The sequence below is a fragment of the Falco punctatus genome (genome assembly GCF_963210335.1).
Source record: "Falco punctatus genome assembly, chromosome: 4".
Lineage (NCBI taxonomy): Eukaryota > Metazoa > Chordata > Aves > Falconiformes > Falconidae > Falco > Falco punctatus.
The window spans coordinates 22,043,030-22,063,721 of NC_137583.1; the positions used below are offsets into that span (position 1 = coordinate 22,043,030).

Sequence of the window (20,692 nt, forward strand, 5' to 3'; positions counted from 1 at the left end):
TGCCAGTGAAATGGGTATTTTCTCAGACTTTAGTGCAGGAGGGAGTAACTGAGTTTTGAATAAGTCGCTGCCCAAGGGAAGTCTTGCACCCAGAACAACGTTCTGCACAGAGAACAGGCAAGCTTCTCCTCCGCTTTTCCTTTTCCAAGGGATTGCTGGAAACCTGCTTATAGAGAAATCGATATGTAGAAGATTCAGAAGAAATGCTCAAATTATTTTCATTTTGGCTTGGAAAAATAGCTTTCCAGCAGGAGAAGAAAAAATACAAACAGGTATGAGAAGTGTGGTATAAAGGAGACTCATAAAGCACCCCACACCTCCCTTACTGCCCTGGGTAGCTGCAGTCTAGAGCATCTGGGGTAAAAAAAAAAAAAAAAAAAAAAACAACAAAAACCCAAACCAACTAAATCCCTGAGGTCTTTCTGAACGTGCCTGTAATGCCAACAGCCCCATGGCACTTGGTGTAACTGGGGAGAAAGTCATGTCATGGTGCATAGTAGTTCAGGGAACAGGAGGTAAATAAGAAGTAGGGACAAATTAAGCATTTTGTCAGCTGGGTTAACTCCAGATTTTCCTCTGTTCCTTTTCCTCTGATATTTAATATTTTAGTCCAAAGCAGAACTGGGAGCTGGTTCATTATGGTCAGTCTTCTCGAGAGGCAGAAAGGAGGCATCCTGCCCAAGGGGCACTATCTGGTGTACTTGCTAAAGATGCAGACAAGTGGAGATCATTTAGGTTGAACATTCAAGCAAATGACGTTGGTGGAGGTTTTGCACAGCTTTGAAGTTGTATAGATTTCAAATAGTCCTTAATTGGCAGTAGAGGTCAGGATTGAGAGGAAGAAAGGAAGAGGAAAAGTGATAAAGTCTGGTTTCATGTTCCTGTGATCATTGGGAAGGATAACAAATCAGGGATGTAAGGGGTTTGTTTACAGAAGCTATATCCCCATTTGGACCAGGATGACATGTGCACTTGTCTGTACAAACCTCATACACTGGCTGCAATCTTTATTTTTAATTACTCATGTCTTTTCTCCATCTGTTTTTCTTACTTCTTATGCTTGGCTTTCTGGTCCTTAGACTTTTCTGATCCTGGGCTCAGTCTCAATCTCCGTAGAATAGATACAATAATGGACGAGTCATTCAGCCTTTCATCTGCCATTAATGATGAATTGCACAACCCACAGTAGGTCATCAGCTGCTATAAATTGGCTTAGGAACACTGAAATCAATATACACCGACTGAGAATTGGATTCTGTATATGTATTAGTACCTCATTTGCTTTAGTCTTTTATGTTGTTTTGAACTCGCAGACGACTGCAAAGTCCTACAGGTTTATTTCTGGTTTATTTCTCACATTGCTTCCACAATTCTTTGGTTTTGTTACTCATTTCTGATGCCATGCATCATCACCGGCTGTGTCATTTGATTTTCAAATGTCTTTTAGGATGTGATTTCTAGTTCACCTTTCCAAGTGCCTACTTTTGCCTTTCAATTTATGACAATGAAAGGACAGACTCATTCTGGATTTTTCGGTCTTGGAGAAGTAGTAGTATATTTGGGCATACTTTCCTAATCACCTGGTTTGAAATGCCCCACTTGGCGTTGGTGAAGACTGGAAGGTGATCAGAGTAAACAGGGTTTTTTTCTGACTGCTGCCATCATTTTTCTTCCATCCTCCTGAGTACAAATTCCAGACAGCTCTCATCACCTAGGAGGGGGATATTTTTCTTTAAAGCTATCCTTACGCAAAAGTCATGCTTATATTTCTGAGCTTTTTCTTCCACTTTATAGAATTAGCATATGAATTTTTCTTGCAACTCAGATGAATTCCTAATCAGCTTCCATGTAATCTTTTTCTTTAGTATTGGATTTTTCCTCTGAGATGTTTCCAAGGCCTGTAATGTTGGAGTACTCCAAATAGAGCCAAAATGTTTCCAGACCCATCATATGGAAGAATTCATCTTTGGTCAGCACCACTGAAATGATCCAAAGGACTTTTTCTGGAACATTACTACCAGTCACAAATTAGACCTTGTCGTTATCTCAAATAATGTTGCTGTACCAGAAAATGTTGTAGCGTGGAGCTGGTTTCATATCCTTATTTGAATTATTTTAATTATCATGCTTAAAATCTTGTGTCACATTACCATGTCTTGGTATGATCCCCAATGGGATGCTGTCAAATTTCATTATATTATGACGACTCTCATTTGGTGGTTCAAACATTTTTGCAGCGTGAACCAACCCTTGTGTATTACCCAAGATTAAGTCAAGAGCGTGCCTGCTATTCTCTGAAATGAACTGTTGAAAGGAGAGGTTGACCTAATTAGAGCAGCCTCCCAAAGAGCGGCAGAGAACAAAGCTCCTGTGAAACAAAGGACGACTCCAGTTTTCACTGAGATTTATTTCTTGACCTGTTGTGGCTGTTCTTCAGTTGTTTGTAGCATAAATGGTTGAAAGGTTAAAAACAGGTTGAAGGAACCGGGGTGTGGAGTGGTGTGCGGTGCAAGGCTGAAGACTGAAGTCCTGTGCACGGGGTGGCAACGTCCAGCACCGCACGTTTAAATCTCAGCGCTGTCATGTAGGGCAGGAGTTTGGAGGTGCAACCTGCCAAGCACACCAGAAGGGCCGAACAGGTGGTCTTTTGCTGTGTTGGGTGAGATTTTTCCTTTTTCAGGGAGTCGGCCTAAAATAAGGGACAACATTGAATTTTCTTCCCTTCTGACACAATAGCTATCTTTCTTTTTCCATAGCATATGCTTGTAAGTTACAGAGCACACCTTACTTTTCATGGGTTTTCTTGCTTTACAGATTACTTTCAGCTGTGTTGCCTAATTATTTTTTTGTTTGTTTTATGTGGGAAATCAGTAAAACACAGTACTCAAAGAAGGCAAATGGATCTGTGTGGTTCTGTAGAACTCCTTTTACAGTACCATAAGACTCTCCTCAAAATTATGCGTTGGATGCTGTTAGAATAGTAAATACGTAAATTCATGAGTAATTTGCAAATGTCCTTGAGCCACTGAAGCCGCTGCAGTTGCACAGCATGTCTCAGTTCAATGGAATTGTTCAAGTTTTTACTCCACATGACAGAATTGACTTTCATCTTCCTACATTTAGAAGCTTTTCCTTTCATATCTCTTTAGATACAGATAACAAACAAGCTTAAAATATTACAGGGGCAGGAGGGGCAGTCGGAGAAGTAAACGCTGCTTGCCTCTCCTTTTCAGCTACTCCTTTCTTCTGCATTGTCGGTACGTGCAGTTCCCCTTTCTGCTCTTTTTTTTCAAGCCCATTGGAGTTAAGAAGCTGTGCAAAATTCTTCAGCTTTCTTCTGTGCTTTGGTGTGGTAGGTGTGGTGTTAAGCACACATCTGTCACAGCCTGAGCACAGCTATAAAAGGCACACAGCTCTCCGAACCTGTATGTCCAGCATCATGTCATGGTAGGCATACCGATATTTTAGGTATAATCATACCGACTATATGTTGATCTTAGCATTTTGAGATTATTTTTTTTTAACTTGTGCTTCCAGACCTTTCTCTGGCCCCATGTCCCTATCCAAAGGAGACCTGTGAAGTTGTAACCTGTCTTTGAGAGTAATCTTTATTATTATTGGGTTTATCTGATTATGTGGGGGAAGTATTACCCAGGTTCTTGGAGACCTCTGCTAGTAATATGTTCCTCCTAAGTCCCTCGGATATCTTTGTGTCAAAATAGGGCAAAAGACCATTGAAAAAATGTGAACGCACTCTTTTTTTTTTAGTGGGACTTTCTGAAAAGTATTTTAGGTGTATCCAGGCAGATAGCATTTATGTATATAACATAAATCAGAGGTTTTGTATGGTCTCCAAAAACACGTGGTAATTTTAGCAGAATTTGATTCGCGTGTGGTATCTGGCTAAACTAGGTGTGTTTTATAATAGAAGCCAGCAAACAACAAACTTTGGTAAAAACAGGTGAAACACTACTAGAAATATAATCTTGTAAGTGTCTGTAAACTACTAGTGCCAGTTTTCACTGAATTCTACCAAAATGTGTTTCCAAGATCTGCTTTTGGACCTTGTAGGTTTGTTCAATGTCATTAATACAATTATTGAGTCTGGACATTTTTCGTACAGATGGAAGATCGTCCTGTGGCAGTACTGGTAGGTATGGCCCTGATCTAAGACGAGAGTGAGAATTTGGACCTGAAGTAGTGCCTATAACTGTGCAGGCCCACGTTACTGGAGTAACCTTAATTTCAATGCAGAGGTAGTTCTAAACTACAGGTTTTGAAGTTGGATGCTAAATTTGAGAGCTTTGAAGACTGTGTCATATAGATGCTGAAGAAGAAAATGTCTCTCTTTGAAGGACCAGGGGTCTAACAGTGCCGTTTATTCCACTGGGGCAGCACACGAACTCTTGCTGTGTTTTTGTACGATGATCACGATTTCTGAAGCTTATCTTTTTCATTAAGTGTTTTTATTAAAAATAATAGGAAAACAGGATCTCATTCTGCGTGTGCCACCTTCAGAAAGCAGAACTGGACTCGGGGGTTGGGGGAATCTTTAGCAATTTTCAGGCATGTTATTAAATCTGACTCCTAAAAGTGCTAATAAAGAAAGAAATGGCGATTTGTTTGCACCGAGAGGGCATGCTGTCGGTTGCACCAGCAAGGCTTCATTCATTACTTCTGCATTGCAGCTCAGCCCAACTGGATCCAGAAAATCAGCGATGCCCACGCAGCCATAGAGGAGAGCGTGGCCTGGGAATGCCGAGCGAGCGGGCGGCCGAAGCCCTCGTACCGCTGGCTGAAGGACGGGGAGCCGCTGCTGCCCCAGGTGGGCACCTTCCTGGGGAGGGGGCTCGCGGGCGCTGCCGCTTTTGCACCTCTGCGTGGTTGATTCCTTTGGGAATAGAAGCAGGAAGGGTGGTGGGGCTCTGGGATGCTCCTGCTGCGTAGGCGATGCTTGCCACGCCTGGCGGGCACCTCTGTGCGGCTTCAGGGGGTGGCTGGTAGTGACAGGTAGGACACGCGACAGCGCTGCCCTCAGAGGTCCTCCCTGAAAGGAGCAATCCATGATACAAACCTAAAGGTGGAGAGGGCCTGGTGAGGAAGAGGGAATGGCCACGTGGGACTGCAGAGCCTGCAGCCAGAAATGGATCGCCCTGGGTGAATTATTATTTCTTTTAGTTTATGATGTTCAAGTTTCTGGTGGTCTTTACTGGCGTTCCTGCTCCTCAAGCCAAGCTGTGTCCCTGTGCAGGTGACCAAGAGCGTGGCCTGCCATCGCCAGGGACACAAAATGCTGCCCAGAGAAGGGGGATGTGCAGGAATGCCTGCCCAGCTGTTTGCTGGAGGTTTATCACTCAGCCCCACGATCTCCCCGTTACAACCACCAACACAAGTCACCAAAGCATTGGTTTCGTGGTAGCCGGCATTTTTTTCCCTTTGCTTATTGTGAAAGAATATGGCATCCCAGATTTGATCAAACCCTGATGAAGGCTGCTCAAACATTAAATTTCCACCCTACAGCCAAGTAGAAAGCCAATAGCTCTTTATGTTACTATTTTTTTAAATGGTGAAACTCCTGGGGAGGGAGGGAACACTTTGCTGTACTTATTAAAATTGATAACGCAAGCTCCATATCCTTAGGCTGACAAATGATACTCGGGTCTTTTGTTCCACACACTAATTTTACTTGCTTCATGCTGGTCACTAGCAGATGGTCTTGTACTTAAATCACATTACTGGCTGATATGAAGTAAAGGATCATTAAATTATTAACATCTATATTGTTTTCCGTAAACTGCAGAACATTTTAAGTATTTCTCTCTGCACTGGCTAAGATGGCAGCCAGCCTTACTAGCCTTCATTGCCACATACACTCATAATACCGTTGTTTTAAACGTTTCAAAGAATGCAGTTGGCTGTGATGTGCCATTGTGGAACAAAAGTGCATTTTTTGATTCAAGTTTATCTACTTGAAAGGGATATTAATCTAAATGGTTTGGGTATTAAATCAATGAGAAGTCAAGCGAAAGTCCTCCAATTTAAATTGCATTTACCAACTACTGTATTGGTTTTACCGTTTAGTATCTAACCTAACATAAATTTAGCTGGCAGAGAAATAGATTGGAGCATGCAAATTCTTCCCATTACTGCTACTTTTTTTTTTTTTTTTTTTTTTTGTCCACCTTGGTATAATATATAGCACAACAACTGCTGGGTTTATGTTCCAAGGAGGGATCTCGTTATTTACTTTTTATTTGTTTTTCTGTGTCCTACAGGGCAGAGTTCAGCTAGAGCAGGGCTCGCTCACGATAACAAACGTCAGCCTGTCGGATGCCGGCATGTATCAGTGTGTAGCAGAAAACAGACATGGCATCATTTTTGCCAGTGCAGAGCTGAGTGTCATAGGTAAGTTCACTTTCCTGAACGCCGCAAACCTTCCAAAACCAGCAAAGCCTTCACCCAGGCTGGTTTTACCAACTTTCAGCATCTGAAGCAGAAGTGCTGCTGTGGATCTTTGACAAGTTTTTTTTAAGTAAGGCATGGAGTGAAAACTTGAAAAAGTGGATAGACAGAGAACAGAATTTTTTTGCATCGTCCCACCTTCGCGTATTCATCCAGGTGGCTGAGCACAGAGAGCCGGCAAGCACATTCAGCCTCTTGCTGGTCAGAAGTGTTTATGGAGAAGCCCAGGTATTGGGGTTCAGGGCACGCTGAGCAGTAACTGCCTGCTCGTGGGCTGCAGGGACTGACTCTCATGAGGAAATGTTGAAAACCCACCTGTCTGAATAGACCTTTCACCACCCTAATGGCAGTCATTCCGCTGCCATCCCAAACCCTTGCCAGGAATAACAGCTTCTGCCTGACCTGTCTTATGTACACCTACTCTGCTTGTCCCCGTTAATATCAGGAGCAGCTCCTGCAAATCCAGGTGGTTAAATACCTGATGGGAGGGGGTAGAGATTACAGAGCCAGGTTCTTCTCAGCGGTGCCCAGGGCTGGGACAAGAGACTGCACACAGACTGAAACACAGAAAATGTCATTTAAACATAAAAACTTCTTTACTCTGAGCTTGGCTGAACACTAGAACATTTGCCCAGAGGAATTGTGGCATCTCCGTCCTTGGAGATGCTCAACATCCAACTGGACGTGGCCTCGGGCAAACTGCTGTAGCTGCCCCTGCTTGACCATCTCCAGAGGTCCCTGCCAGCCTCAGCGGTCCTGCCAGTCTGTACCTCATGCACAAACATTGCTCTAGTGCAAGTGACAGGCCTGGAAACAGATGTATCAGCACAGATACGTAGTTTCAAAGGGTTAAATAGAATTCATGGTTACGAACTAGCAGGTTTAGTTGTTTTCAAAGGAAACATTCAATAGCATCATTCCCTCCTTTGTCCTGAAGAACAAAGCATGAGGTCTTTCCTGCTCATGGCATTTTCAATTATCAGTCATTTTTTATCAGCAGCGATAGATGCCTGTATTAAAAAAATAAAAAATAAAAAAAAAATCATTTGAAAGATTGTCAGTGTTGCTGTTCAAGAAAACTATGATAATGCTCAATAAATTAGACTTCACGGTGCTAAGATTTATTGGACGTATTACTGTGTGAAAGAAATCTAAATAAACCCACTGATGCTTCTCTTCTCTATTCAAAACCCTGGTAAAAATGAGCCTTTGGGAGGAAGGCAGACCTCAGAAAATGGAGGCTTAGCCCATGCTGGTGGGTTCCTCCTGTGCCTCCCCATGCCTTTTTTGTTTGTTTGTTTGTTTTGTTAAGAGCTCCTGCTCTAAAACTTGCCAGAAAACTTGATTTGGGGTGAATTCTTATTTGGGTTATGCAGTCTTGCTTCTGTATGTTACGTGAAAAGTACCAGCATGGTGTGCTACAGCTTAATTTTTTATAGATCTGTGATTTAATTTGGCATATTTTTGAAGAAAAACAGCGTGTTTTCCTTTTCACTAGAGCTTTCGAAGGTCGTCAATATTCTGAGGTCTCACTGAGATATGTTAGCTTTTAAACAGATCTTTCTGAGTATAAAAATGGTTATTTTAAGAGGTCCTGAAGTTAAGTACTTGAAATGATTAAACACCACTAATAGCAAGTGAGACTTATAGCAAAATTAAGTGAAAAAGAGAAATGGAAAATTACAGACAGGGCTTTTCTCAGAGTGATTCTTCTCTATTATTGTTGCCAATTATATTGCCTGGAGCCTTCAGCTAAAACCAGGACCCTGTTGTGCTGGGCATTGTAAAAAGTATAGTAAGATGCAGTCATTGACTTAAAGATTTTTCAGGATAATGTTTAAAAAAAAATTAAATAATGGAGGGTGGGCCTAGAGTGGAAAAAAAAAAGTCATTTAAATCCCCATTTTATGAACAAGGTGTGAAGAAATGAAATTCCTTACCCCTGAAGTGGCACAGGGAAGCTGTGGCAGTGCTGAGAACCGAGCCCAGTTTCTAAGTGCCAGATGACATTTTGAACATTGCAGAACAAAACCTGTATCATGTAACAACTGTACCTCACACAGGACCAAGAGGGAAGTAGCAAATGGCTTGCAAAAAAGCCAGTCTGAACTGTTTATTGCAGAGATGGAAATAACAGTATTATTCAATAAATCTATTTTGTTCATAAATTTTGTCCAAATCGCCTGAGAAATTATTTCCAGAAGTGATAATGTATTAATTGTGACAATAGGACATAAATAATAATCCATCTGGTTCTGAACACGTTGGTGGGAAGTTGTCCTCGTATGCCTCCTATAATTTTGAAATGTTTTATGTAGCCGGTGTTGGTTTTCAGGTGGTTCTTTTACAGTCTTTAATAACATACCTGTCTTCCTCTATGCTAAAATAAAGGTCAGCTGTCTATGATTAGACACGGAAGACAGGAAAGCGCAGAGATTAGTGAACTCTGAAACTGGAAGACAAGATCTGTTCGATCCCAAAGCCCATCCCATTAGCACTGCAGGATTATGTTTTATTTGACGCTTTTGCAGCAGGAACGATATCCAAAAGAATTGAGGCAGATGAGATGCCCTAAGGAAAATGAATTTGCTTTCTGTGTCACATGGCAGGTTTTTGTCTCCCAGCTGCTTCAGGTGAGCTTTAGATCATTTTACAGAGCATCAAGCAGATGCAGTGCACAGTGATCTAAACTCTTGCCTCACAGAGTGCAGCAAGAAAGCAAGTCAAGGAAAATGCTGCAAGCTGGGGAGATGTGGGGATGGTGCTAGGCGCAGGGTGCAGGCATGCTGCTAGCAAAGAGGATGGAGAGAATTAGAAGGGGACTGGGCAGAGTCTGCTGCCACTGATCTGTCAGAAAGCAAGCTCCTGTCAGCAACGAGGTAGTGAGCAGGGCAAGAGTTGTTCATAAAACCCTTAAGCTGCCTCACCTGTTTGCTTTGAGCTTTCTGTATTGAAAAAATTAATTGTCCTACTTGATATAAATAAAACCCTCTAGTCGTCTTTGGAGAGTTCACTACCAGAATCAGTCCGAAGGCAGCTGCCTCAAAGCTCTGCCTGTCATCGGGTCCCAACAAATAAATCATTAAAATTCCTTTGAGGCAGGAATCAGAAGCCAAATCATCGTCTCCCTCCCCAGCCTGCCTAACGGCCAGGCTACAGACTGTCTGCAGGGCTTTGGTGGTTGCTTCAATGAACATCTGACTGTTTTTCACAAAAGAGAAGAACATGCCCTAGAGGGACTAGAAAGGATGATTCAAGCGTGCCTTGTACCCTGGTGCCTGCTTAAGTCTTGCCTTGTTTTGCTTGGCTCAGAACCTGGCCGTGTCAAGGTCTCCCACCTTTGTGGCATTAAAATAAAAAACCCAGTTCATGCAGCAATTATGAACATAACGCATAAAAATGTCAACTTTTCTGGAGATACTATCATTTCTGATCAATTGTATGGATTCTGCGTTTCTGACAACTTCCCTGTATGCTGCTGCTCTGCACATAGTGATGTTTGACAAAACGATGATCGTGCTGTTATGACACAAAGAAGGAGATACATTATACAGTTCATGCATGCATAGTTCTTAGGGGTGCTGCCCCAAATAAGATGTGTGTGACACCGGGGTTCTGCTGCCTGCTGAGGTTACTGGGTCCTGAGGTTTGTAGTTGAGTGTGAATTTCTGAACAACCAAAGAGCTGAAGCATCCAGGTGCCTATTTGCCCCATCCGTACATGCACAGAGTTCATAAAGTCAGATCATTTAGGAATTGCAGGTGAGAAACAGCCCTGGATTATTGTAATGTTCAAAAGAGGCTGCCTTTGGTTTCTCCAGAATGAATTCTGAATCTTTTTTTTTTTTTTTCCAGCTGTCGGTCCAGACTTTTCCAAAACACTCTTGAAGAAGTTAACTCTTGTTAAAGTGGGTGGTGAAGTAATCATTGAGTGTAAGCCGAAAGCTTCCCCTAGACCTACTTATTCTTGGAAGAAAGGAAGAGACATCCTAAGAGAAAATGAGAGGTAATGTTTTAAAGTAACCATTTCTTTCATTAGTTTGCTCCAACCCAGGGATTTTCAGCAATGAGAGCTAAATTTGTCATTAATAGCTTCCCAAAATTGACTTGCAAATAGATGTAAGAACAGCTAGTGTTCAGTCTCAAGGAGTTTTCTATTCCCATTGTGTTCATCCCAGTCTCTGTGTACCGTTAAAGCATCCCTGCCCAGAAGCTGATAACGATGCATTCTAAAAAGCAAATATTTTGCCTCTGCATTGCTCTAAATAGCCAGTGGTTTTCAAAAAATTTCCCAGGAGATAAACCACTCCACTGCAAATTGCACTGCTCTGGTACATTACTCAATGTCCTGCAAACAGGAATTATTTGGGGTCAGTAATTATATTTGGCAGCCTTAACGCCTGAATTGGAGGCGACCTTTTCAGGCCGGCCAAGTCTTTTTTTTCTTTTTTTCTTTTTTCTTTTTTTTTTTTTTTTTATTATTTTAAAAGGAGAGCATTAGTAGGTAGTAGGACCCTACCTTTCAAATTCACATGCGTGGTTTTGCAGTAAGTTGTTGTTTACTGTATAGAGGCGTGGTTGTGTTACCTGTCCTGCTCGCGCAGCCCCTGAGAGCGGGACCTAGGGAGCCATCCTTGACAGTCCTCCAAAATGTCATGCACCACTAGGACTGGTGAGGAAAATCCTGTCCTATTAGTAAAGGTCAAAAAGCCAGAAATTACAGGAAATTGTTACTTTTAAAGGCTTAAACCTGTTAGAGCTGTTCTTTTATCTTGGGAGGTCTAGTCTTGCTCCGTTCAGCCTGCTTTTAATGTACATTGAAATATATATTATGGTGATGTATATGAAGAGTATGTGAAAAGCTGCAGTTCATTTAAAGCCAGATGAGTAAAATAACGAACAACCTATTTCTAACTTGTTTGGCTCCTGTTACCTGTTCTTTACAAAGCTGTAGTCTATGGACTGTTCGACTTGGTCTCTCGGGATAAGAAGAGTTGGTTGATCAATTGCACTGAGCCGGGGTATAAAGCTACATGAGGTCAAAGTTATAATAGATCAAGGTATATTGATTTTTAAAACTGAAATAACTTGCTCTTCTGGTGAAGATTGTGCAAAGAACAGGAAGTATTAAATACTGGAAGTTTTGGAGTGTCAGCCCCATGAGGTCCCATTTGTGTCCCTGTCCTTGCTGGCACAGTCCATAGCTGAAACACACTGTTTTCTCTGACACTGTTCTCCTAGGTATGGCCAGTTCTTCCTCATTTTAGTTTAGGAGTGAGAGAGAAAACGTTAGTTTATTTGAGCAAGGGCTCAGGAAAGGAGAGAAGTTTGAGTGCTGTGTTTATTGCTTGGTCACTGCTGTGCAGTGCTGACAACAAAGTGGTTATTTCATTAGTTTTAGCGCTACTCTCTCATCTGCAAACTTCCCTAAAAGTTGAGCACTCTAACACAGCATAAACCTCTGGATTCTGATTTCCCAAGGGAATATGGCTCATGCACTGGTAGCGTAAGGCTGGGTGGGAGCTCGGGTTGCCTGTGCGTTTACTTACAGATATCTTTGGTACTGGTTATTTGAACTGGCTGTTAGATATTTCAGCTGGTTTCCACCAAGGTTAGGAGAGGAAGAGAGATACCTCAAAACCAGCAGGTGTCTTCAAAGCTTTGTGAAAATAGCCAGCTGGGAAACGGAGGCACTGTTATTTCCCCTTGGTGGAACACTGTCCCCTAAAGTCACACCCCAGTAACATGAGGGAGCCACACCAGAGCACCCCTGGAGGGTGCAGACATCTGTGCAAGGCTGTACCTACAGCCTTTTCCTGACCAACCTTCTCCCGAGGCACGTAGGCGAGAGGCAGATATAGTCATAAAAACTTGCTAAGTCGTCTGTACCTCGCTGCCCGCTGGTGACAGTCCCCATGCCCAGGCTTCAGGCAGTGGCTGGGAGGATGGGCTGTGAGTACAACACGCCTCTGAGCAGCTTGGTGCTGAGCTCAGACGAACCCACTGATGTGCCGGTCGTGGTGGTGGTGGCGGGCTCGCCGCCACGCTGCCCCTGCTCCCCCCAAGCACACCGCACCAGAACCAGGGGCCTCCCACCCGGGCACCGAGCCCTGAGTGGGAAACCAGACGTGAAATGTGCCCAAGTAGGTGTGAAATTTCCTGCTACTTCAGCCCAGGGGGTTTCTGCCAGCCAGGTCCTCCAGCGGGGCCTATCTGGCAAAAACATCTTAATGAGCACCGCTCCGTTGAGTTGACAGTTGGACCTGGTTAGTTCTTGTACACGGTCGGTTGTGTCTCTCGTGGGGACAAGGGTGTTGAATCCTCGCCACTGCCTTGATTAACCACACAGTCCTTGTGGTCTGGACCTGGATGCTGTGTGAAATGCTGAATTAGAAAATTATATTGCCCTATACGATCGTGGCATTGTTCATCAGCAATGCCTGACTTCACGGGCAGGAGAGGCCAAGTGCCTGGTCCTCTGCTTGACGTTGCTGTGCCTCTGATTTCTTCAGTTGCTGAAATATTATCTCCTTCCCGGTATCCTGGGGGACAGCAGCATTGACTGGAGTCCAGTCCTTGTACTTCCCTACACCCACACTTACGTGTGGGCTTCAGACAAGAACTTCCTCGGCTGCTGAAAAAAATCTGTTGAAATATAGGAAGAAAGATGCCAAGAAAAGCTGTTGCAGAAATTTCTTCATGTAGGGACACAAAACAGAACTTTTAGATGAGCGTGGGAGAAGAAACTCTGGTTAAACTGATGTTAGGGTCCTTGGAGTTTCAGAGAGGCACCTGAACATCTGGATACTTCTCCAAACTGCACTTGATCATGTGAAGGTTAATTGATATAGGTGGTCTTTTCAGTTCCAGGTGGAGTTAAAAGCAACGTTAATGTATCAGTCCTTCCATTGAATTCTGATGTGCAACCTGATGGCTACCATGGCGATTGCTTGAGCGTTTCTCCTGGGGCTTGTGTGACTTTTCAGGTGGAGGGAACTGGGGACTCCTTGCTGGAGATGGAATTAGCGTGCATCAGATTTTACTGCTGGGACTCTTGCTCTGGAGGCTACTGCTGTCCAGGAGGCAAAGCTAAGTGTGTTCAGTGTTTGCCCAGACAGCAGAGACTACCATGGAAAAAAAGAGAGCTTTATTGTTTTAGGTTTCATATCCTTCTCTGGAGGCTGAGGTAGCGTGTACTGCACCCCTAATGAATAACATGCCCTGAAGGTATCTCTTACTGGTGGTTGAGAACTGTGCAATTGTGTTATTAGAAATTCCGCCCTGGGGTACAATTATATTATTGCAGTCATTAAAGGCAGTTCATCTCCATAATAATGGAAATCCTGCCTGGGAGGCCAAACTGAGTCAAAATGATGTTAGTAGCCTGGCTCCAGAAGGTAAATTTTCTATAGAAACAGCTATAGCACAAATACAGATATATTGCAGATGCTGCTTGGAAACAAAGACTGTTTCTGTATGGGTAAAGATACAGAGGTTGTTTTCTGTCCTTGATCTTCCCTTCGCATTGCGGTGCAGACCAGCTGTTAACGCTCTGTGGGAAAGGTCCTCAGTCCTGCTAATGCCGCTGCGCAAAGCGGCCTCACAGGGCCACTGGTAGAGTGAGAGCAGGTGAGTGTGCTGCGGCCACAGTGTTCCCCACTGTGGTGGTCCAGCCCCGGCTGGCGACCAGGCACCGCGCAGCCGCTCACCCACGCAGGGATGGGGAGGGAATCGGGAAGGAATGTAAAACCCGAGGGTGGGAGATAAGAACAATTTAATAATTTGGACAGAAAAGAAAGAACAGCAGTAACAACAACAACAATCATTGCCATCATCATCATCACCGTTATAATGGAAGGGTGGGGCAAAGGATAAAATCCAAAGGCAAAGGGAGAAGGGAAGACCAGTGATGCGCAGGACAACTGCTCGCCACCCGCTGACCGATGCCCAGCCAGTCCCCCAGCCACGATCCCCTGGCCCCGGCCAGCCCCCCAGTTTCTGTCCCAAGCACGGTGTCCCACGGCATGGACTAACTCTTTGGCTGGTTCAGGCCAGCTGTCCTGGCTGTGTCCCCTCCCGATTCCTTGTGCCCTTCAGCCGCCGGCTGGCAAGGCCCGAGAAACCAAAAAGTCCTTGACTTTGTACAAATCTTGCCCAGCAACAGCTAAAACCATCAGTGCGTTACCAGCGTTCTTCTCACAGCAGAGCTGAACCACAGCTCCTAGGAAGGGAATTAACTCCATCCCAGCTGAAAGCAGGACACCCACCTTCCACACCATCGGGACAGGAGGCGTGACTGAAGTACCGCGGCCCTTTGGGAAAGCCTGGCTCAGGAACAGGGGTACCTTGAGTAGGAATGGCCACCACAGAGCTGGGCAGGCTGCATCACTGCAGACAGTAGTGCACAAGCAGTGTTCAGGACCCACTTGCCCCAGCACACTGCTCAGGCAGAAGTCATTTTACCCTTTTAGGATGCACTCTTGTGCCTATAACCTGGAAGTCTGAATGAGTTGTTGAGATCTGCAGCTGGCAGGGAGTTGTTCCAGAAGCCAGCAAGCCCAGGGAGCTCAAAGTGGAAGCAGTGTCTTCTGGTCATTGCAAAACTGTGATGTGTTTTTGGGCGTCTTATGGGGCACGTTCCTCAGAGAGAAACATTTGAGTTGAGTTCAGAATGTTTCTCACTTACCATTTATTCTCCTGTATTGATATTTCATATTCATTTTCATGTCTATCCTCTGATCTTTTTATTCAGACTTAACAATAGGAGAGAAGAGGTTTTGGAGAGCTGGGATCCCATTACCTAGGTTCTCTTTTCTCCTGAACAGCTACATCAGTGTGACTCAGAAGTGATGCTGGACTGAATCCTGTGAGATCGAGGTGGGGACTGTTGCTGGCCAGCTGCCCAGAGAGGGCTGGCATTCGAAACCAGGCAAAAACTCATCAAGTGAGGAGGGCACAGACTGTAGAACCAGGACTTAACATTTTTTATTTACATCTCAGCAGCACTTTGGTCTTATAATCTTAAGCCTTCATCCCCCTGATTTTTTGAAATAAGGTAGTCAATGTCAAGTGAGTTTTTGGATATAAAATACATAGCATCGCAGGCATTGTATACCAGAGATATAGGCATCATACAGGCATTACATACAGAGACATGGTCTTCTGCAATTGTTGCACCATGCAAAAGACAGACGATTTGAACGGTGCCTATACTTTGCTCCAAAGCTGTCTCAGAAACCAAGTCAATCATTCATAGATATCAGTGGGAGTTACAGAGGTAGGGATAATTTTACGTGAGATTTACCAATATAAAGCAGAAATCCATAGTTACCCACAAGTCTGGAAAAATTTCCATTAATTGACAGTCCCTGTATAAGTGAATGAAAGCAAGTCCTTAATGGAGGGCTTTCCTTTAAACTCCTGAAGCCAAGCATCCTCCTGTCTGTGGTTATTTCCCATTTGTGACAATTATTTCCTGGCATTGCACTGCATATATTTTTCATCAGCAGGAGTGGGAAGGGAAGTCACAGCAGTCAGATTGTTCTTGCAGGATTTTTTTAATCCTTTCATAATAATTCAATTACATCTAATGCAACAACATTAGATAAATTTGTTACTGAGACTAGTGCTTTAAAACCTTTATTTTCAGGTGATCTTATCACAGAAACCTTTCAATTTCTTCATAATTATGAAGACTCCCACAGAGAACTGTGCTTGGTTGCAAGTGCGAGTAGTTCATCCTTGCAGTGGTGAAAATTGGGAGTCACTGCAGTCGTCAGTTCATTCATTCAGCTTTCCTGGGTGCAGGGGGGAGAATCGGGCTGTGTGTGATTAGAGACAAATCCTGGAGCTACATAGACCGCTGCCAGCTGAAATTAAAATAAGCCTCTGTCACATCTGCTCCCACGCTCCAAACTGTTGGAGGAACATCCTGCAATGGAACTGTAATTCTCTCTGAACTGTGCACCAGAAAGCATTTTTGAAATAATTTAAAACACTTAATTCAGCAGTTAATTTAAAGCAGTTCATTTCAAAACAATTAGATCTCCCTTAATTTTCATATGTTTGTCTATAGCCCACGAAAAAAACCCCACTGCAGCCCTGAAACCTGCAGGTGCTGCCGGGTGGGTGTGCAGCACCCGGGGGCTGGGCGGGAGGAGCTCTGGGCTTTAACCTTGGAGCTGAGACTGGTCCTGTCATCCGCGCCGACACACTGGGGCACTTTGTCACTCCATGGTGCAGGCTGAACTGTCTTCTGATAACATACCACCCGAGGCCGTTTTGTTGGAGTATCTTAAGAAAGTTTCTCATGAATTTGGTCAAGGGATGTATTTTGCTCGTGGCATGGGATGATTTTGCTTGGAGTAGCGCTGGAAGGGATGGTTAGGGCTGCTTGCAAAGGGGTGACTTGGTAAGGCAAGGCTTGCATCGCTTCCCTGCCAGCCTTCCCTCTTTTCTCAGGTGCTTGTTTTGGATTTACGGAAATGACTTTTTAATTTACATACCGTAATGGTAATAATTACATGTATTTATTTCTCACAGAGCGTTTCGGTTTAGATCTCAGTCTGTCGGAGGGCCGCACTGTCGTTCCTGAGAGCCGAGGCTGTGGCTGCAGCGGGTGAGGGAGCTGTCCTGCTCCGCTCTCGGTCCACCCTGGCTGCCCACTGCGCTCCTGCTCCTCTGCCCCCCAACTGCAAGCTGTGTGCAGGAAAACCAAGACGGCTTTTGTTTAGGGAAATTCTGTATTTCTGCCAGCCTCGTCAGCCAATGTGTTGATTAGCCACAGCAGGGGGACAGGCTGTGGTACAGCAGCTGGATGGGAAATTTTGGTCTGGGCTAGTGCTTGCTCCGGTGGCTGCACGGTGTGGGAGAGCCCTGCTCCGGGATGCTTCGGGGCATCGCTATGAGGAGGGCAGCAGGGCCAGCAGTGCTGCCAGCTCCCTCATGCCCTTGGTAAGAGCTGTGTGCGTCAAAATTTAATGTGTATTCCTTTGAAGTAAAAAATGTTTAAAATACGTACACAATGGTCTTCACTCCTAATGTTCTCCTAGAGCTATTGGAAGTCACATTTACCCTGCCACCAGACGTGCACTGGGTCTAGGACAGAAAAATAATTGTACTTTTAAGCCCCAAAACAAATTGCCATTCTCCCATTCTTGTTCATGTAAAGCCCTTACATCATTAGAGCTGTTTCTTTTCTGTGAATATACAGTGCATGCATTGTTTATACAGTTTAATTGTAAGGAAAGAAATTCATAAAAAACAAATGATGTTCTGTGCTGGTAGCAAAGAATATGGAAGTGTCCAATTAAACAGCCACTCAGTATGACTTGCATAATAGCAACATCTGTTATCTTAATTAAACAAGTTTCTGTATAAAGGGACCCTCATAGTGCACTTTGTTAGAGCAGGATCTGACCTAGATACTCCAGGCACACTCACTATCTTCATGGAAATTTTCCCAGTTGGTCCCATTATCTTGCAGTCTTGACAAGCTTTGTGATATATGAGCACACTCTTGCACGCACAAAGCCATATTGCTTAAAGCAGGAAGATTTTTATATATATATATATATATATATATTTTAGCTGAAAACCAATAAAAGCACAGAAAAGCAACATATAGTGGCATTTACCCATTGAGTTCAGTCACAGAAGCATTTGGAAATGTAAAGAGTGCTCAGGTAGCTCAGACCTTGTCAAATAATGTTCAGGAGGGAGAAGGCACTTCCAGATTTGTGTTCAAAATTGGCTTCAGGATTTAAGTAATTTAGGTTCAGGTTCTTCCAAGTATTTCATTGCTGCTGTCCACCATAGCCTAGAGTTGGAGATGATCTAGAAGGGTAGGTTCAGTTTTGAAAGTCCCAGTGCCCTAGGAACTTCTGAAAGGCAGGTGAGGACCTGAGGCCAGGAAGGGGAAGTGCGAGTCCGATGCGGACTCGGGGCTTTGTGCCCATCTGTGTACAAAAACCCGAGGAGAGCCGCCCTATAACCCCAGCCCCCGCGAAGGTGACGTGCTCTGCGGCTCAGGGTGTGCCGGGACAATCAGGAGCCCCATGCCTGGGGCTGTAGCACACCCGGCAGCTGTAGCTGAAAAGCCTCTTGGATGTGCTAATGCACAGCTGTGCCTGCCGGCTTATTAATACGGGCAGTGAATGTTCATTTGTTCATAAAGAACACCACCAGCCCAGGCAAGCGCTGCCAGCTGCGTCGGAGAGGATGCTGAAGGATGTCCTCAGTGCCCAGGCCAGCACAGAGCTGGCAGGAGCCACGAGGTGAAGCCCAAAGCAGCAGCCTCTCCTCCCAGGAGCTGGAGTGGCGGTGGCCAAAGGAAAGCAGAAAGCTCTCAATTGGTTGGGGTGTTTTTTTCCCATTGTCTTCTGCACTGCAAAACTGTTCAGCAAGACTTTTCTGGGAGAGGTTAGCCGTGGTTTTCTGGAGAGTTCACATCCTCAGGACCTGCTTAAAAGGGTTGTTGATTTACAGATCGCTCAGGTATTATTTTTGTAATGGGAATTTTAACATGTTCACTTTGACACTATGTCATTTTGAGAAGGAAAAATTATGAAATCAGACAAGAAGAGAAAGCCTTTTCTCTTATCTTTCAATGTGTCTTGAGTTTAGCGGGTTGTATAAATTCCAATTTTTTATTTGTTGCCTCAGACTTCCTAATTAGTGGTTAATTGCTTTAAACAGCCAGAAAGAAAATGGCAATAGGACAAACAGCACATCTTTCCCAATCTAGTGCCAGGGTACAAACTGTAGTAATATTTTTATACTGATTACTTGAGAGATGAATTGCCAGCAATGGCTTTTGGACACACAGTCTAGTGACACTTCAGCAGAAAATAAAACCTCAAAGGATGCTTCCCATCATTGTTTTGCATTAATTGTGTTGACTGTCTTGTTTTTTTTTAAATAAAGCACCTTTGCAATTTCTTTAAGGCAGACAGGTAACCAAACCATCAATAACTTGTCGGGTTTTCATTACATCCTGCCTAGGCAAAATGAAAAATGACACCCTGCAAATAGCTTTTTGAAGTTTGAATTGACAATGCAGCATTCATCTTAGTTTTCAAAGGCAATGGCAGAAGACAGCTCTACTTCATTGGAACATCTGAAATAACTGGCATGTCAACTTACTTTAACCAATTTTCTGCAAAAAGGGAACTAAAATGAACCAGGAAACCACTTGATTCAGTAGTCAAGAGGCCTTGGAAAGCAGTTATAGAATCATAGAATGGTTTGGGTTGGGAGGGACCTGAAAGACCATCCAGTTCCACCCCTCTGCCATGGGCAGGGACACCTTCCACTGGATCAGGTTGGTCCAAGCCCCATCCAGCCTGGCCTTGAGCACTGCCGGGGATGGGGCACCCACAGCTGTCCTAGGCTTGAAGGTCTCATGGCCATGGACTCTTTGTTTCCCAGCTGGTTTTGGCTCTGTGTTGTTCTGGAAGATCACTGTTTAACCTAAGTTTGTCGTGGCTGTGGGTCCATCAGTTCAACACTAAACACTCGTCGTTTAGTGTGCACTAACACTGAGAGCCAGTGATCTGTGTGATCTGAAATCTGCCGGTGAAAACCAGTCAATTCTGCTGTACCGTCACCATCTTCTTGCTTCCTAAGGGTAGTTACAGGGACCTGTTTTCTTTCCATGTGTCTGGCAAAGATAATAAATTCTGTTCCTCTGGTAGTTTGAGATATCTATCGTATACTTGTATGCACAACCCTGTGAATGGTCTCTACGCAAAGCTTGGCTGTCCATCTGTTTTGCTTTAGCAGCTTTCTGATTGTCATCAGCTTTGTTTAAGGAAGATGCTTGCTAACAAGCACCTTTCCTCACCGCTGGTGGTTAAGTTGGTGATTTCAGTTCATTCTTGAATTGTTTTTTCCTTCTGTTCTTGAGCAAATGTCTATAGCGAAAGGATACCTCAGAGGAGTTAGAGATTTATTTGGAATCCAGATTCGGTGCAATTTTATTTTGTATGTAGGATGATCACTAAAATTTGTGCATTCATTTATCTGCCCCTGTAGAGCTCGGAGATCATTTCCTATAACCAGCCACAAACTGTTGTTGCGCACACCCGAGATGCTGGTGTAACCCCAACCTGTGCCAAGTTTCAGCTGGTGTTCCAGGCATGAGACACTCTCTCACACCTTGACACGCTCTCCTGTAACATCAGCAATCTGTTCCTATTTCCCCAGCAGATTATTTTTCAGCGTGGGTTATT

The 20,692-nt window shown here is 44.0% G+C and overlaps 1 protein-coding gene across 4 annotated transcripts in view; it reads left to right on the forward strand.

Moving 5' to 3' along the window:
• The window catches only part of LOC308062775 (contactin-4), a 357,825-nt gene that overhangs the window by 284,684 nt on the left and 52,449 nt on the right, over positions 1-20,692 (forward strand). For all 4 annotated transcript variants that reach the window (XM_080384699.1, XM_080384697.1, XM_080384696.1 and 1 more), the window contains 3 exons: positions 4,689-4,825; positions 6,276-6,405; positions 10,317-10,467. In XM_080384699.1, the coding sequence (XP_080240825.1) occupies positions 4,689-4,825; positions 6,276-6,405; positions 10,317-10,467 (418 nt within the window). The remainder of the gene's footprint in view (positions 1-4,688; positions 4,826-6,275; positions 6,406-10,316; positions 10,468-20,692) is intronic.